The sequence below is a fragment of the Chanos chanos genome, chromosome 9, assembly GCF_902362185.1.
Source record: "Chanos chanos chromosome 9, fChaCha1.1, whole genome shotgun sequence".
NCBI classification, from domain to species: domain Eukaryota; kingdom Metazoa; phylum Chordata; class Actinopteri; order Gonorynchiformes; family Chanidae; genus Chanos; species Chanos chanos.
Window position 1 is genome coordinate 32,636,980 of NC_044503.1, and position 16,847 is coordinate 32,653,826.

Genomic DNA, 16,847 nt, shown 5'->3' on the forward strand with positions numbered 1-16,847 from the left:
CTGTGAACCTGTCAGTTGCACTTTTTGTTGGCTGAGCACACCTGATTTAATCAAGAGCAGGTTAATCACACTAATCAGTCAGGTAGGTAGAGCAGGGAAAGATGGAGAACGTGCAGAGCAGGGGTCCCCCAGGAGCAGGATTGAGAACCACTTGTCTAGGCTGTTCATATTTTCCCCCACCGTGATCACTTTCTGTATTTCTTGGTCAATAAATGATTCCCACGAAACAGTGTTTCTAATCTAGGTGTTCCTAACGCGTTTACGATTGCTATGCTGATCCTCACTAGTGTTTGCAGCATTGTGATGTCTGCTTCAGTACAGTTCATTAGTGACCGACCATATTACTACTATAAAGAAGACACAAAGTCTTAGAGAACAACAAACATAGAGAACGGCATAATGAATGCTTGTATAATGTGAATTTTTAAAAAAAAAATTTTTCAAATGCCATTTAATTTGACCAATTTTAGTCCTTTTGTTCATTTAAACAATATTTACCTAAACAATTTTGAGTCAGCAAAGGCAGGTCTACGTGAATGATGAATATATTTAACCATGTGACTGAGAAAGGGTATAGAAATACACGTGTGCTTGTGTTAGCCCCCTTTAATCCCCATACGAAGTTAAAATGTCGAAACAAAACAACTGAAACAACTTGGTAGAAATAGTTGTAGGTCATTTTAAGGCCAGTAGACAATAGTAAGGAACCGGAGATCATGCTTCTAAACTCCAAACCATTCTCAGTGTTTATAAACTGAAGTGTTTATACATTGTAAATTGTTTATTGCTTGCCACCTATTTCAGTTTATTTTTATTGTGTACATATAGTTTCTATGTTACGTTGTCTTCCTCCTGTATATGGTTTGTTATTATTATTATTATTATTATTATTATTATTATTATTACATTGATACTTTCCCTGTATGTAGTATGTATTATGTATGTAACTGTTATCAGTTTACAGTCATGTATGTGACAAATAAATCTTTTGAATCCTGAATCAAGCTAAACTGATTTAACTGTGCCAATGCTTTAAAAGCTTTACTCAGCACACCACTAAACCACTGCCCTGAAAATATTCGTTTAAATGCCACAGTAGGCCTAGGCAGTTATTAAAAACATTTAATATGTCAGAAAAGAAACTACTTGGCCATCAAGTTGTTTTTTATGATCTGCAAACACATAAGTGTCCAGCCACAAGTAAGGCCCTATATCTATCTATCTATCTATCTATCTATCTATCTATCTATCTATCTGTGTCTGTAAATGTTAGGGCTGGTCACATTTCTGTTTATACCACCAACCCTACATATCACTTGCTAACTACACTCAAAAATGCATTTACCAAAGGCTTATGGCTGTTACTGACAGAATTACTTTGTGACATGCTGCGGTATTGTTTTTATTGCTATTTAAAATTGATAAAAGAATTGCATACATTTAGCCTTGCATTCATTATTAGGACTGAAGATGATAACTAATATATTGGAGTCAGCCAAACTTAAAGACATTCTATAATTCAGGATGAATCAATTTGACTTCTAACTCATTTTAGAGATGCCTGATATTAAAATGAATGAAATATAGGATGTTATACATTTTTATCACTAGCATCAGTTTCAGTAAAATGACTGGTAGTGTTAGAGTAAGCAGTACACTTGTGATATTAAAAAGATAACTACACTTCCTGGAGTGACAGAAATCTTCATGAAGATAAAATTTTGAGAGACTGTCTTTGTTGGAGCCCCAGACACCCATGCAATTCTCAAACACTAAGCTGCATTCTCACACTTCATTCACTCTGTTGAAAACAAAGTGTGTTTTAAGAGCACATATATAAAGCTTTTTTGAAACATTTAAAATCACTTGGGGTGGTCTGAACCCCTTTCATGGTGTTACCAAGGTTCTTCTTCAAAGTGTCAAACAATCAGGACATAATAACTGACACCTTTTATCATTTTATACGTTAAATATCCCAGAAAACGTACCGTTGCTTTTTTGCAGCGGCGACACTATAGTGCGTTTTTAAGCGAGATGCTACAAAAGGCCCGAGTGCCCATCTGCTCCCTTATCTTTTTTACAAAGTGAAATGTCTTTGTTGGGTATCTAGTCACATTTCGCTGAACCACATTGTCATGTTAGGTAAATTTAACTCAATACGTGCAGAGAGAAAACACAGGTGACACAGATTCGCAGAGGCGCCGAGATTCCGATGAATGTGTTGAGTCTATATGGTTCTCATGTGGCACATAAGTCCAACCCTCCGCCCGAGCGCAAGTTACATAGAACCGAACAGCGATTAAGTAGTGTTGAGTACGTTTTCTATACAACTTGATAACCATGGCAGAAGAGGCACCAGCTCCCGCCGCCGCACCGGCAAAAGCGCCTAAAAAGAAGGCAGCAGTCAAGCCAAGAAAAGCGGGGCCCAGCGTTGGCGAACTCATTGTGAAGGCTGTGTCAGCTTCTAAAGAGCGGAGCGGGGTATCTTTGGCTGCTTTAAAGAAATCTCTGGCTGCCGGCGGATACGATGTGGAGAAGAACAACTCTCGCGTCAAACTTGCAGTTAAGAGCCTTGTCACCAAGGGTACTCTTGTGCAAACTAAAGGAACTGGCGCATCTGGCTCTTTCAAGTTGAACAAGAAAAAGGCAGAGGCACCCAAGAAGAAGCCTGCAAAGAAAGCCGCTCCGAAAGCCAAGAAACCGGCAGCTAAGAAGCCTGCTGCCGCTAAGAAGCCCAAGAAGGCAGCGGCAAAGAAGCCAGCTGCGGCTAAGAAGTCTCCCAAGAAGGCGAAAAAGCCAGCTGTTGCTCCTAAGAAAGCCGCCAAGAGCCCCAAAAAGACCAAGAAGCCCGCAGCGCCTAAGAAGGCGGCCAAAAGCCCCAAGAAAGCCAAGGCAGCCAAGCCTAAAGCAGCTAAACCGAAAGCAGCCAAGGCGAAGAAGGCTGCTCCTAAAAAGAAATAAATTTCCAAGTCTCATGTGAACGCCTTAATTAACCAAAGGCTCTTTTAAGAGCCCCCACTGATTTCTTTTTAAGGAATGCATTCCATGGGTATACGCGTGCTAATGTTACAATATCACAACGGACGAATGCATAATAGAGACGTAGCTTTTAATGCATGAACGAAGTGGCGTTGTGTGTCTATGAACGACTATAGTAAGGTGATGATCACGAGAGCGAGGTGATGTGGTGATCTCAATCGACTTTTAATTGGCATAATCTATATCACACGCTGCCGTATGGTAGTCCTAAGAACAGCTGTCTTAAACTCTGAACGGGTTCAGATATCAAAACAGACAGGGAAAGGATGGCAAAAGGAATAACAACACTGTTATTCATTATCAGTTAGCCTATTAATTACTGAGGGGTAAGGAAGAAAAAAAAAGTTGGGTAAGAAAGAATGGGATTAAGGTGGCCGTTGTTCCAGTCACATATCATCTGACGGACAATTTTCATGAGTCTTAGGGGGTGTACATAATGTTATAGGGAAAAATAGAAATTTATAAAAAGATACCTTAGATAAATGCATTAGGTGACATGATGGGTCTTGCTTTTTACACACTGGGCCGCTCTTTTTACCCGCCTTGGATATGCATTGTGTGCTGGACAGGAACGTGAGGGTTGGGTTTGTTCGTCATGACCAGAGCCGGCTCTGGTCATGACTACAACGTGATTGGCCAGAGTCAACTCCAGTATTAACCAATCATTGAACCTCAGCCTTTCTAATAAAAACAACCTTCTAACATTGCAATGGTCATCTTATTCAACTTCGACAACATACCGAAATGAGTGGAAGAGGCAAAACCGGTGGCAAAGCCAGGGCCAAGGCTAAGACCAGGTCGTCCAGGGCTGGACTTCAGTTCCCTGTCGGCCGTGTGCATAGGCTTCTGAGGAAAGGTAACTACGCTGAGCGGGTTGGCGCTGGTGCTCCTGTCTATCTCGCTGCCGTGCTCGAGTATCTGACTGCTGAGATTCTTGAGTTGGCTGGCAACGCTGCCCGCGACAACAAGAAGACCCGTATCATCCCCCGTCACCTGCAGCTGGCCGTCCGCAACGACGAGGAGTTGAACAAACTGCTCGGCGGAGTCACCATCGCGCAAGGTGGCGTGCTGCCCAACATCCAGGCTGTTCTGTTGCCCAAGAAGACCGACAAGCCAGCCAAGGCCAAGTAAAGTCTCTAGCTGTGACCTGCTCTCCGCATACCCAAAGGCTCTTTTAAGAGCCACCCAACTCTTTCCTAAAAAGAGCTATTTTTCCCTGTCAATGTATGTCTGTTCAGACGCTGAGGTACTATTATATACACAGATTAGCTTGTGTACGCCCCATATGATTACTTTTCTGTCTGCAGAAGTTTGATTTAACCGTCCCGTGCAGAGAAGGCCCGTGCGTGGGTGACCATCTCCATCAGGGCCATTATGGTCTCAGATTTTCCCCAAAACAAGGTTTCCTCTTATTAGGAGGATGAACAAAATTTGGCATATTGATTAATTTCACATCGATGTGCAGCGAGTATATTGTATGCCCATTGCGTTACCAAACACATCAAATTGTGCGCCATGAAAACAACGGGGGCGGGAGCTGTTTGAAATTCAGGCGGCAAACCAAAATACAAACTAGCCAATGCCGAATGTCCATCGTACTACCGTCGTCAAATCAGAGCAAAAAAGATGACGTTGTATGATGACGAAACCCTAGCCCTACACTTTATATAGCTCTGATCACTCCGTTGTCGGTTTATACTCTGTTCTACGAGAAAAAGCTAACAGACGAAATGGCAAGAACCAAGCAGACCGCTCGCAAATCTACTGGTGGTAAAGCCCCCAGGAAGCAGCTCGCCACAAAGGCTGCTCGTAAGAGCGCTCCTGCTACAGGTGGCGTCAAGAAGCCTCATCGTTACAGGCCCGGCACCGTGGCTCTCCGAGAGATCCGTCGTTACCAGAAGTCTACCGAGCTGCTTATCCGTAAGCTGCCCTTCCAGCGTCTGGTGAGAGAAATCGCTCAAGATTTCAAGACCGACTTGCGCTTCCAGAGCTCCGCCGTCATGGCTTTGCAGGAGGCCAGCGAGGCTTACTTGGTAGGACTGTTCGAGGACACCAACCTGTGCGCCATCCACGCCAAGAGAGTCACCATCATGCCCAAGGACATCCAACTGGCTCGCCGTATTCGTGGAGAACGTGCTTAAGCGATCAGACCAAACCCCAACGGCTCTTTTAAGAGCCACCTCAGTCGACTTGTAAAGAACAGCATTCTTAACTCTTCAACCGATTTAATAGTAAGCCTTTTTTTCTCCCCTCCTAGTTTGGAAATGAGGTTCGTAAACCTAAAAGTATTCTGCACTGGCACTGAGAATAAGTGGAAGGAATTTAAGTATATATGTAAATAATAAACTGATATGAGGTAATTCTCAGTCTTTGGTGCTTTGATCATTCAGCATAAGGAGGTATGTTACATTCTTGTATTAACTTCAGTGAGCATAGCTTCACGATAGTCGAGCAATGCTGTACACCTCTCCTGTGTGGTTATACATTAAAGCAAAGACACCGTCGCATAGCATGCATGTAGACAATAACCGTAAATATGGTAACAATAGATGTAAATATTCTTAAGTTTGTTTTGTTTAATCAACATTTTCCCCCCTCACTTCAAGTAAAAACTGCCAGGCTGTTGGTTGTATGCTTGTGTTGGCTGAAGGAAGAAATCAAAACAGTTCCTTTACTGGACCACTTTGCGTCATAGATACTCCATTCATCCTCTTATTTGACTTTAATTAATATTATGGTCTCCTAAAGACACTGTCTGTGCGAGTCACACTGAGGTCAGCCTTTCAGCAATAGGAACAAGCATTGTTGGCGTAGAGTAGGTAGAGAAATAGACAAAAAAAAAAAAAAAAAAAAAGAAAACACAAAAACAGACTTTCAATGCTCCAAGTGTTGAAGTGACTGAGGGTTGAGTTCAGTGTGGCAAGGGGCAAATAGGTGTTTTTTAGGAATGGGTCGCAGGGTTGAGGCAGAGGTAAACTTGTAGTGACAATGAAAGTGAGTCATAATCATAAGAGTGGAGAGCAGCACTCTGTAGGTCAAGATTGGGAATTTCTAAATGATCTAAAAGAACTATCCATATTAGTGCTGTCTGTTGGGATTTCTGAGGAATAAAAAAAGAGTAGGAGTTTTCTCTCTTTTTTTTTTTTCTTAGATATTGGTCAGCATCCTTTATCTGGGGCCTTCACTTACGGGCAATAAGATGGCTTACTTTGTCTCTGTATTCATCAAAGAGACCACAAATTCAAAGCATTAAAGGCCTTGTTTAATTTGTGAATAAAAGGCTGAATTATGCTTGAAAATGAGCCTATTGTTAAATGCATCAGCACTGCCCTTTTCAGAGTATGGTATGTCTTAATCAAAAACAGACAGTAAAAATAAATAAACAAATAAATAATAATAATAATAAAAAAAGTACTCTCTCTATTGATGTGTCATGTATATGACATTAGACCTCTTAGGTAAGTTTCAAGGTTTGCCAAAAAAAAAAGAAAGAAGAAATCAGTTTTATTAGTCTCAAGAAAAAGGTTGAATAAAGTAGACACAAAACCGCAGAGTGACAAAGTAGATAGAAAGCGTGGAAGTGTAGCTTCCATTTAGGTTGTGCAGTAGTATTTAAGGGAGAGGTCTAAAATCAAACATACATGTTCAAAAATAACTACAGCTGGTATTTCAGTGAATGTGACCTTTTGAATAAAGGAGTTATGTAAAAAAAAAAAAAAAAAATCTGAGAGAAGAAATAATTGGTGTTAGAAAAAGAGATAATTGTTTCACTGAGGGATTTAAAAATCTCCAAAATTAACCAAGTAACCATTCTGTTGACTGAACAGTGTCGAGGCCTTTGACATTTCAAAACCTGCTGTATTAACACTTGACCTGTTCAGCAAGAAGTAAAGGGCATAGTTCAAATCACCTGCAAGGATGAATTGGCGTGCATTGAGATTAAGTAGTGATAATAAAAGTCAGTGGGAAAATTGGGTATTATCTCAGGAGCATGAATATTCATTTAAACCACTGGCCTTTAGAAAAAGAGAATGAGAAACTGTAATACTGTGGCCAATAAGTGATAATGTCAGATGGTGTAAACCTATTTCTTTTATTAGTCAGTGTAATTGCATCTTTAGACCTAACGTGTGCTCTCGCTGTTTATAGACACGGAATTGTGAATACAAAGCTATCTAAACAGTCTGTAACGCTCAAAACGATCACCTACAAGACAATTCCCGGAAGAATAGCTGTCATTACCCTTATGTAAACATAACCCCCCCCCCCCCACTCCACTTTTAAATATGGACATAGGAATACTGAGGACTCTTGGGGGGAAAAGGCCAAAGCTACATCCTAAAAACTACAAATTAATTTTGCAGCGTTTTAGCAGTGTTGGTCAGCAGCATGACAATCCAACTTCACTAAAAAATGCAGTTTCCCCTTTCAGAAGATCCAATCGTAACGGAATGAATAACTTTCAGTCAGAGCACTCCCCCCTCTTCCTCTTACTGATACAAACAGAAAAAACTATTTGGCTTCATCCGGCTTATGAACGTAATGTGATAATAATGATAGTTTGTTTAGAAGTAACAAATGAACATTATAATAATAGCACAGGTTATTAGAATGCTGGGGGATCTGGGGAGGTAAGCGAGGGAAGAGGAGAATGTGCAGGCTCCAGCCATCTCAAACCAAAATCATGTTTCACATTAATAATAATAATAATAATAATAATAATAATAATAATAATAATAATAATAATAATAAGATGTGTACTCTGAGTCGTATTATCGTAGATCACCGAATTTGGCAGGATACCAGTAATCTCTCACAAATACCCTACATCGTGGGACAACACATGAAATTCATCGAATGAAAAAAAAAAAACAGGCTTGGACTAATCTGTCTGACTAAATTCAAACTGAATGGCTGGCAGAACAGTTTATTTACAGTACACATATATTTACAGTATACATTGACGGGAAAAGGACGAGCTTATGTGTCAGGGGTTAGACACCAGCGTGCCCACCTCTTACTAACAATAGAAACAAATTGTGGGCGGGGCTGAAAAGCAAGTTGGTTTCAAACAGGTCCGTGCAATGACTATATAACCTATCACCATTTCGAGTTTCTCTACACTTGTTCGCAAGCTTAAGAATATAGTAGAATATCATGTCTGGCAGAGGAAAAGGCGGTAAAGGTCTTGGCAAAGGAGGCGCTAAGCGTCATCGCAAAGTGCTTCGCGATAACATCCAGGGCATCACTAAGCCTGCTATTCGCCGTCTGGCTCGCCGTGGTGGCGTGAAGCGTATCTCCGGTCTTATCTACGAGGAGACCCGTGGTGTGTTGAAGGTGTTCCTGGAGAACGTCATCCGTGATGCCGTTACCTACACCGAGCACGCCAAGAGAAAGACCGTGACTGCCATGGATGTTGTGTACGCCTTGAAACGTCAGGGACGTACTCTGTACGGCTTTGGCGGTTAAGCGTTTTCCAGCACGTTTGGTAAAAAGAAAACAAAGGCTCTTTTCAGAGCCACCCACACTGCTTGCAAAAGCGCTATATTCCTGCCTCGTTGTCTCTTAATTGCAAAGATGCGTTTTGAGGTACTTTGTTCTCCGCAAATGGCTTAGGGTAAAGGTGTCTGAAATCAGGTCAGAATAAGTTTTTGTCATGTTACATGGTTATTATCTTAAAGGACGATGACCCTCAATTGTAAAATGAATACAGCAGTCAACCGTTGATACTGATCCTGAGTCTGCTAGCTATGATTTTATGAACTGATTCGGGAGGTAGATCTTGAAATCCAGTAATGCAAAACCAAAGGCTTCTGTTTTGTACGTATTCGTTCTTGATTTTGAATTGAAAACAAGGACATTTATATTTGTATTTCTCGACACTTAATCTCGTAAAATGACATCCCCCAAAATATAGACTCGCTGGGGACAGTCAACAAGCTATAGTCCTTTTAATGTCCACTCGAATCTTATTCTGAACGGATTAAATAAAAAAAAGGCTAACGTCTAACGTGTATTAAATGCTATATATATATGTGTATATATATATTCATTCTAAGCACACAATGCAAACCAACAGCAGCAGTCTGTTGCGCGGAGAAGGGTTTTATCCCGCGTAAAATCAAATCTTTGCTGAGGTTTTCTGAAACTTCGATTGGAGCTCTTCGCATTCGTCATTATATTCTGAGGCCAATGAATAACCTGCGAATTATCACATGACAGTTATCTCCAGCAACGGAGGCGGGACGTTGAGGGGGGACGACTAACCATCTTATTTGCATCCAAGTGTTTACTTAAGCCAGCTTTTCGGCGTGATGATTTTCATTCGTAGTCAGAATCCGATTACAATGCCGGAACCAGCGAAGTCTGCACCCAAGAAGGGCTCCAAGAAAGCCGTGACCAAGACGGCTGGCAAAGGAGGTAAGAAGCGCAAGAGGACCAGGAAGGAGAGTTATGCTATCTACGTGTACAAGGTGCTGAAACAGGTCCACCCTGACACCGGTATTTCGTCCAAGGCCATGGGAATCATGAATTCCTTTGTTAACGACATCTTCGAGCGCATCGCTGGAGAGGCTTCTCGCCTGGCGCACTACAACAAGCGCTCCACCATCACTTCCAGGGAGATCCAGACCGCTGTGCGTCTGTTGCTCCCCGGTGAGTTGGCCAAGCACGCCGTGTCTGAGGGTACCAAGGCCGTCACCAAGTACACCAGCTCCAAGTAAAAGCCATTAAGGAATATCCATAAACCAAAGGCTCTTTTAAGAGCCACCAAACATGTCTGCAAAAGAGCTATCCATTTTGTCTCTTGAATACTTATTCCGTTGAGAACTTACGCTTGGTTACATTTTCTGACGTTTTTTATGTTTTAGATTAGGACTGTAGCAATCCTATGGTCTCCTTTGTGTAAATCTCTATATTTGAAAAATTCCTTGTTTCAACTCGAATCGTAAAATATATAAGTAGTTTAAAACGGCTAACTTTTCGAATACAGAGATTTACACAAAGGAGACCGTATGATTTTATATGTATATGCAGAGGCCCTGTAATCTCTGAAGAATACAATTACAATGTGACCCTAACCTATACCTTTACAGTACCCTCACATTTACACACACATCTCTCAGTATACCAGTGTCTACCACAGACATTTACAGATCTATATTTTCTCCCCCTCTCTCTCTCTCTCACACACACACACACACACACAATCCACATGATTACATGAGTCTCCAACTTGGCTAACTCTAATCAGAATATAGCAATGATGTCATTACATAATCAGTGAAAAATAGACTCAGACTCATTGTACACAACTCGAAGAATATCATATGAACTGTTTGGGAAAAAAAAAAAGTTTTAGTAGCTTTGTTTACTAAATATGTAGAATCATTTCCATACAAATGCATTAATTTTACAGGTGTTTTTATCCAATGCCACATCCAAAACAAAAACAGAATTACAAATCAACAAAGTAATGCATTGTAAACTAGATATAAAATATTGGATGTGCTATATAAATATCTGGACATGAAACTGCTGAATGAGAACGCAGTACAAACACAATGTCATTATGTCCTGAAATGCACGTCTACTTTTTGTATGGATATCACGGATGACCAGGTGAACTGTCCCAGCATGACAATGGAAACTATTTTGTGAGAATAGCCGTGGAGAGTATTGATCTCTACTTTCCCCAAATGGAGTGTGATGAGGGAGATCTCCGAAAAATGCAAGAGGCTTGTCCATATGTGTCTGAAAGAAAATTGCATCATTACTGATATCGTTATCACTATTGTATTGTTAGTAATCCTAAAGGTGAAGCCTAAATATTCCTCTTTTATATGATAGCTGGGTTTCCTCCCACTTTATTGATAAGGGATGAGGTCCTTTATGAGGTCAGGCTCTCTCGTTGCAGTCTGAGAGATTTTCTTCGTTGACAACACCTCCCCAGCATTATAGAGGCTGTGTTCACCCATGATAATGAAGTGAAGATTTACACTCCCACAGGAAAGCTCTGGTTCATTTGGCTTCATTTAGTATCACTGACAGGATCACTTTTGATACTACTTAGGTTGCGACTAGGTTAGGTTCCTTCACTTGCCCTGCCCCGTATCAGGGGACTATTTTGTGCAATACTTTAAGTTAATTAAAAACAAACACAAGCAAATGACCAAAACAAATAAACAAACAAGACAAACAACCCCCCCACAGATTAATAACTAAATGAATTAAGCCAACTGGCAAATCCCACTTGCCTTTTTTTCTGAACGTTGATCGTCAAGTCTAATTTGTCCTACACCTTTTCTTTCTAAGGCTTTTGGTTTTTCTCTGAATGCCAGCAAAAGGGGAAACTCATATGTGCCTCAATCGTGTAAGAGCAATGTTAATGAAATTGCTCGGAAACAATGTCTTGATGTATTGAAATGTATATATTAGGTTCTGACAGAATGTGCAAAAATTTCTTTCCCAGTCCAGCTGAACTCTGACCCTCTGCAGTTTATTAATCGCTAAGAGGACAGGCTGTGATTGTGCGGGTGAGTGAGCATCATATTCACCATAATAACACTCCACACACCACTGTCCACACTTTAGGAAGTCAGATCTTCTCCGGACCGAAACTCTAATGACACCCAAGATCCGGTGTCTGATGTCTTTAACTTCATCATCCCAGTAGTGTGTCCCAGAAACAAAACCCTCAGAGACCAGCACACACGGATAATCAGCGAATATCTCTGGACTACCATGAAGCAGTAGTTTCTCTATAATGACTCTTTCTTTTGTCAAATCTTCAGACAGGATGAGACGATGATCTACAGTGTTTTGGTCCAGTGTCACAGGAGCTGGAGAGAAAAACAAGATGGAACATGAACTTACATTTCCAAAATATTGAGATAAGAAAATACCTGCATAGGAAGAGATCACACACTCAGTGTTTGGATGCAAAATAATTGATTAACTTGGAAAAAAAAAGGAAGGAAGCAGGTGTTTATCAAATCACTCTGCATCAAAATGTGTGAGGTCTCTGGTGCTGAGATATTTTGATTTTATGATCTAAGACTGTACCTCATCAGTAAGTGGGCACTGATATCTTTTATATTAGAACTACACTGATTACATAGTTCGACTCAACGGAACAAAAGGTACTATATCTTCTGCTGTCAGTTCTGACTCTAAGATTAATGACTTTGAAATACTCATTTGTGGATCCTGCAGTGTGCACTGGGCTCTAGAATAACATTCAGGAGACAGTCCTGCTGTGCGTTTGGGTTCAGATCCACAGAGAAGAAAAAGACAAGAGGCATAGGCAAATTCACAGAGAAATGAGAGAGAGAGAGAGAGAGAGAGAAAGAGAGAGAGAGAGAGAGAGAGAGAGAGAGAGAGAGAGAGAGAGAGAGAGAGAGAGAGAGAGATGAGATTTTCTGAATTTCCGATTGGAGCTCTTCGCATTCGTCATTATATTCTGAGGCCAATGAATAACCTAGGTATTATCACGTGATAGTTAACGGCAACAACGGGAGAGGGGTTGTTGAGAGGGGACGACTAACCAGCTTATTTGCATGCAAGTGTTTACTTAAACCAGCTTTTCGGCGTGGTGATTTTCATTTGTAGTGAGAATCCGATTACAATGCCAGAACCAGCAAAGTCTGCACCCAAGAAGGGCTCCAAGAAAGCCGTGACCAAGACGGCCGGCAAAGGAGGAAAGAAGCGCAAGAGGACCAGGAAGGAGAGTTATGCTATCTACGTGTACAAGGTGCTGAAACAGGTCCACCCTGACACCGGCATTTCTTCCAAGGCTATGGGAATCATGAATTCCTTTGTTAACGACATCTTCGAGCGCATCGCTGGAGAGGCTTCTCGCCTGGCGCACTACAACAAGCGCTCCACCATCACTTCCAGGGAGATCCAGACCGCCGTGCGCCTGCTGCTCCCCGGTGAGTTGGCCAAGCACGCCGTGTCCGAGGGCACCAAGGCCGTCACCAAGTACACCAGCTCCAAGTAAAAGCCCTAAGAACGTTTACAACCCAAAGGCTCTTTTAAGAGCCACCCACTCAATCCGTAAAAGAACTTACTGTTTTCTATCCAGTGCCGTCATTCTCAATATGCTCGACACCAAAATATGTTCTTCGCTCCTCAACGTATTATGCAGAAACTATACAGCCACTTTGAAACTACAAAAATGACCCGAGTACACGACTTGCGGGTGTGACAAGTGAGCCTACTCCAAGGTCTTCCACTGATGTTTATTTGGTTGCTCATTTTAAGGAAATCAAGGATCATACAGTGATTTAAATCCAAGACAGCCCATGAATATTGAATTTTAACCTGGTAGACTGTCTGCTTCTGGTGCAGAATTCACAGTATTGGTGATTTTGCATAATATAGATCAGTGTGCTTAGAAGAGCCCGCATAACCCACACAGGATATGGTCTGAGATGGACTCAAATTTCAAAGTAGTTCGAGGGAGAAAGGTGATGATAATAATAACTGTTATCAGCTGTATACAGTAATTGTACTTTTAGGACAATACATTAATGGAGGTGCGACAATAACCTTGTTAATAACGGATTCCATACGAGAGAAAAATACCAGAGACATTTGATGGAACCTCATAGAGGACGCTGGAAAGTACATTGCATCAATCTTTTTCATCAGTCTCATATAAATTTTTAGACTTTAAATTTTACTAACATAAAAATGGGTTTGTTCTTCAGGCAAAAGCCGACTCTCTAGCAATACGTGTTTCAGAGCGAAGCGAGGGGTCATGTGGGTTGGGTTTGCTTGTGACGGCGGTATGATGATTGGTTTACAACACAGCAAGACACTGGCCAATCAGCGACGGCAGGGAATCCCATAAATAAGAGCCTCCACATAGCAGTGGGAGTACTTCGACTTGTTTTTAGAGAAAACCTGTTAGAACACAAACATGAGCGGAAGAGGCAAAACCGGTGGCAAAGCCAGGGCCAAGGCTAAGACCAGGTCGTCTAGGGCTGGACTTCAGTTCCCTGTCGGCCGTGTGCATAGGCTTCTGAGGAAAGGTAACTACGCCGAGCGTGTTGGCGCCGGTGCTCCTGTCTACCTCGCCGCTGTGCTCGAGTACTTAACTGCTGAGATTTTGGAGTTGGCTGGCAACGCTGCCCGCGACAACAAGAAGACCCGTATCATCCCCCGTCACCTGCAGCTGGCCGTCCGCAACGACGAGGAGTTGAACAAACTGCTCGGAGGAGTCACCATCGCTCAAGGTGGCGTGCTGCCCAACATCCAGGCTGTTCTGTTGCCCAAGAAGACCGAAAAACCAGCCAAGGCCAAGTAAAGTCTCCAACTGTGACCTTCTCTTCACATACCCAAAGGCTCTTTTAAGAGCCACCCAATTTCTCCGTAAAAAGAGCATAACAGTTGTTCCTCATATCTGTCTCAGTCAGGTTAAGGTGCGTTACACTACAGACTGAACGATGTGAACCTGGTAGTATATCCCCTCCCCCCCCGACTGACACGTCATCAACTTCAGGATAAGTTTAAAAGAAGAGTCGTGCCAATTTAGAAGGAATTTGCCCTTGTGTTTTCTAATTTACCAAAGGCAGAAGTATGTGGTGTGTTACAGCATGCACGCTGTAACTGCACCGTTAGTGATTGAATAATAATAAAAGAAAAATAAGCCTGCACGGTCCGATGCCGAAATAAAGCACAAATGGTTCTGGATTCGCATGTGGATGCATTTCAGCACCACTGAATTTGAAATCAAAACAATAATTCGAATTATTTCGTGAAAAGGACCTAAATTTCGGTTGTGAGGGAATTCTCATGGTAGTCTCATACAATCGTATCCCATATACAAGTTCATCACAATTGTGTCCTTAACTTCTGGTTAAGAGGAGACTTCTCTACCTGATACAAGGTATCAAGCAATGATTCTGTTTCTTTCGCAAGTTGTAATGTACCTTTCTATTAGGACAAAACGGACACATTCACATATACAAGCGTTTCCTTAAATCTAGGCCATATCTATGTGTCTGTTTCCCTGTTTTACGCATTTCATACTAATCTGTAGAGAATATATTTGGTTTGCAGTTCCACATACAAGCACAAATTAGAAGGTACACTTGTGATACGCGCCATAAAACAGGGGTGGGTCTTCCAGTTTGAATTTCAGGCGGCAAAGAAAGGCAGAGAGTGCGAGCCAGTCGTGTACGTCCCTCGCTCTGGTCCTCGTCCAATCAGAGCACAAAGCACTGAGCTGTCCAATGAGAGAAGGCGGTCTCAAAGCTTTATATAGCCTTGTTGGACGACAAACTCGCACAGTTTTGCTGTTAGTTGAAACAGATCGACTGGAAGCATGGCAAGAACCAAGCAGACCGCTCGCAAATCCACTGGTGGCAAAGCACCTAGGAAGCAGCTGGCCACCAAGGCTGCTCGCAAGAGCGCCCCTGCCACCGGTGGCGTCAAGAAGCCTCACCGTTACAGGCCCGGCACCGTGGCTCTCCGAGAGATCCGCCGTTACCAGAAGTCTACCGAGCTGCTCATCCGCAAGCTGCCCTTCCAGCGTCTGGTGAGAGAGATCGCTCAAGATTTCAAGACCGACCTACGCTTCCAGAGCTCCGCCGTCATGGCTTTGCAGGAGGCCAGCGAGGCTTACTTGGTCGGTCTGTTCGAGGACACCAACCTGTGCGCCATCCACGCCAAGAGAGTCACTATCATGCCCAAGGACATCCAGCTGGCCCGCCGTATTCGTGGAGAACGGGCTTAAATTGACGTCTTCCCAATTCCCAACACAAAAGGCTCTTTTAAGAGCCACCTCAGTCGTTAAGTAAAAGATCAAATGTTCACCTTATGCTCCTTATTTTCATGCACTGCGAATTTATTTATGGCAAGGTTACTTTTGTGTTTGAGGACACGAATAATGTAATTCGCATTGATACTTTTAGGGGCAGTAAATATCAACTTATGTTGTCCCATGATACCGTTTGGGGTAATTTTAAAGGTCTTTGTCTCCACCTGGAGGTCGCAGTGTAGTAGCTGAGCTTTCGTTTTGTTTATTCGTAATGGTGCACTTTTTTGTCATTGATGTATTAGACTTTTCAGTATTTCTAGAGAAAATGTGCATTATGATATGACATGCATACAACACATTTAATCCTGAAGGAAATGTGTATACTACTCGACAATGATTGTACAATATTGTATGGGAAAATGCATACAATATTGTCAGCATGCCTTACATGTAGTTATCGCCAACTCAGTTACACTGGGATGCTGATGTTCCCCCAGAGAAAGGGGAGTTACATTTTTTGTAAGCAGAGTTTGGTTGTAGTGGTACTATGGTGGCCACTTCAAATCACAGTCTGGAACCCAGCCTGAGTTACGGTGTGTGCTCACCGTGAATTAGAAACCCTAAAGGGGCCAGAGACAGCTGGGCTGGAGCAGAGGAACACTGACATGCTCTGTCCACAATAACACACCCATGCATACTTTACACAGAATTGTTCCTCAGACACTCTGTGCGATTTTCTGAAGGTGCTGTGAAGTTTCCTCTCTGAGTCTTACACTATTGTAGGATTCTGTAACAGTCAAACAGCACCATTATATTAGATAGTCACAGTGTATAAAGATTATGTAGTACTTATAAAAGACTGGTTTTCCAAATTAATACAATTACTGAACAAAGCCATCAAACATCCAATAAGTGCACATGCGTAGATTATACATTTAAATTGATGAATGTGTTTAACTGTGTTTGTTTGTTTGTTGAGGTAAACACAAACTCGATGGAAGATTAAAGAATGATTACATGTCGCAAATACATTTCTCAAGTT

General features: G+C 42.0%; 5 protein-coding genes across 5 annotated transcripts; all 5 read left to right on the forward strand.

The window, feature by feature from the left end:
* Positions 1 to 2,340: 2,340 nt before the first annotated feature.
* Positions 2,341 to 2,961, forward strand: LOC115820154 (histone H1-like). Its single transcript, XM_030783637.1, has one exon. It carries the CDS (start codon positions 2,341 to 2,343, stop codon positions 2,959 to 2,961), a length of 621 nt encoding a protein of 206 aa, XP_030639497.1.
* Positions 2,962 to 3,783: 822 nt separating this feature from the next.
* Positions 3,784 to 4,170, forward strand: LOC115820170 (histone H2A-like). Its single transcript, XM_030783652.1, has one exon. It carries the CDS (start codon positions 3,784 to 3,786, stop codon positions 4,168 to 4,170), a length of 387 nt encoding a protein of 128 aa, XP_030639512.1.
* Positions 4,171 to 9,362: 5,192 nt separating this feature from the next.
* Positions 9,363 to 9,761, forward strand: LOC115820200 (histone H2B 1/2-like). The gene has a single exon (XM_030783685.1). The coding sequence runs from the start codon at positions 9,387 to 9,389 to the stop codon at positions 9,759 to 9,761; it is 375 nt and encodes a 124-aa protein (XP_030639545.1). The 5' UTR covers positions 9,363 to 9,386.
* A 2,903-nt stretch (positions 9,762 to 12,664) lies between these two features.
* Positions 12,665 to 13,039, forward strand: LOC115820179 (histone H2B 1/2-like). Its single transcript, XM_030783663.1, has one exon. The coding sequence runs from the start codon at positions 12,665 to 12,667 to the stop codon at positions 13,037 to 13,039; it is 375 nt and encodes a 124-aa protein (XP_030639523.1).
* Positions 13,040 to 13,960: 921 nt separating this feature from the next.
* On the forward strand, positions 13,961 to 14,350 carry LOC115820207 (histone H2A). The gene has a single exon (XM_030783692.1). The coding sequence runs from the start codon at positions 13,964 to 13,966 to the stop codon at positions 14,348 to 14,350; it is 387 nt and encodes a 128-aa protein (XP_030639552.1). The 5' UTR covers positions 13,961 to 13,963.
* Positions 14,351 to 16,847: the final 2,497 nt, after the last annotated feature.

What these genes read in the sequence shown, in the direction of transcription:
- LOC115820154 (XM_030783637.1), top strand. Translation starts at nt 2,341, where the DNA reads ATGGCAGAAGAGGCACCAGCTCCCGCCGCCGCACCGGCAAAAGCGCCT.
- LOC115820170 (XM_030783652.1), top strand. Translation starts at nt 3,784, where the DNA reads ATGAGTGGAAGAGGCAAAACCGGTGGCAAAGCCAGGGCCAAGGCTAAG.
- LOC115820200 (XM_030783685.1), top strand. Translation starts at nt 9,387, where the DNA reads ATGCCGGAACCAGCGAAGTCTGCACCCAAGAAGGGCTCCAAGAAAGCC.
- LOC115820179 (XM_030783663.1), top strand. Translation starts at nt 12,665, where the DNA reads ATGCCAGAACCAGCAAAGTCTGCACCCAAGAAGGGCTCCAAGAAAGCC.
- LOC115820207 (XM_030783692.1), top strand. Translation starts at nt 13,964, where the DNA reads ATGAGCGGAAGAGGCAAAACCGGTGGCAAAGCCAGGGCCAAGGCTAAG.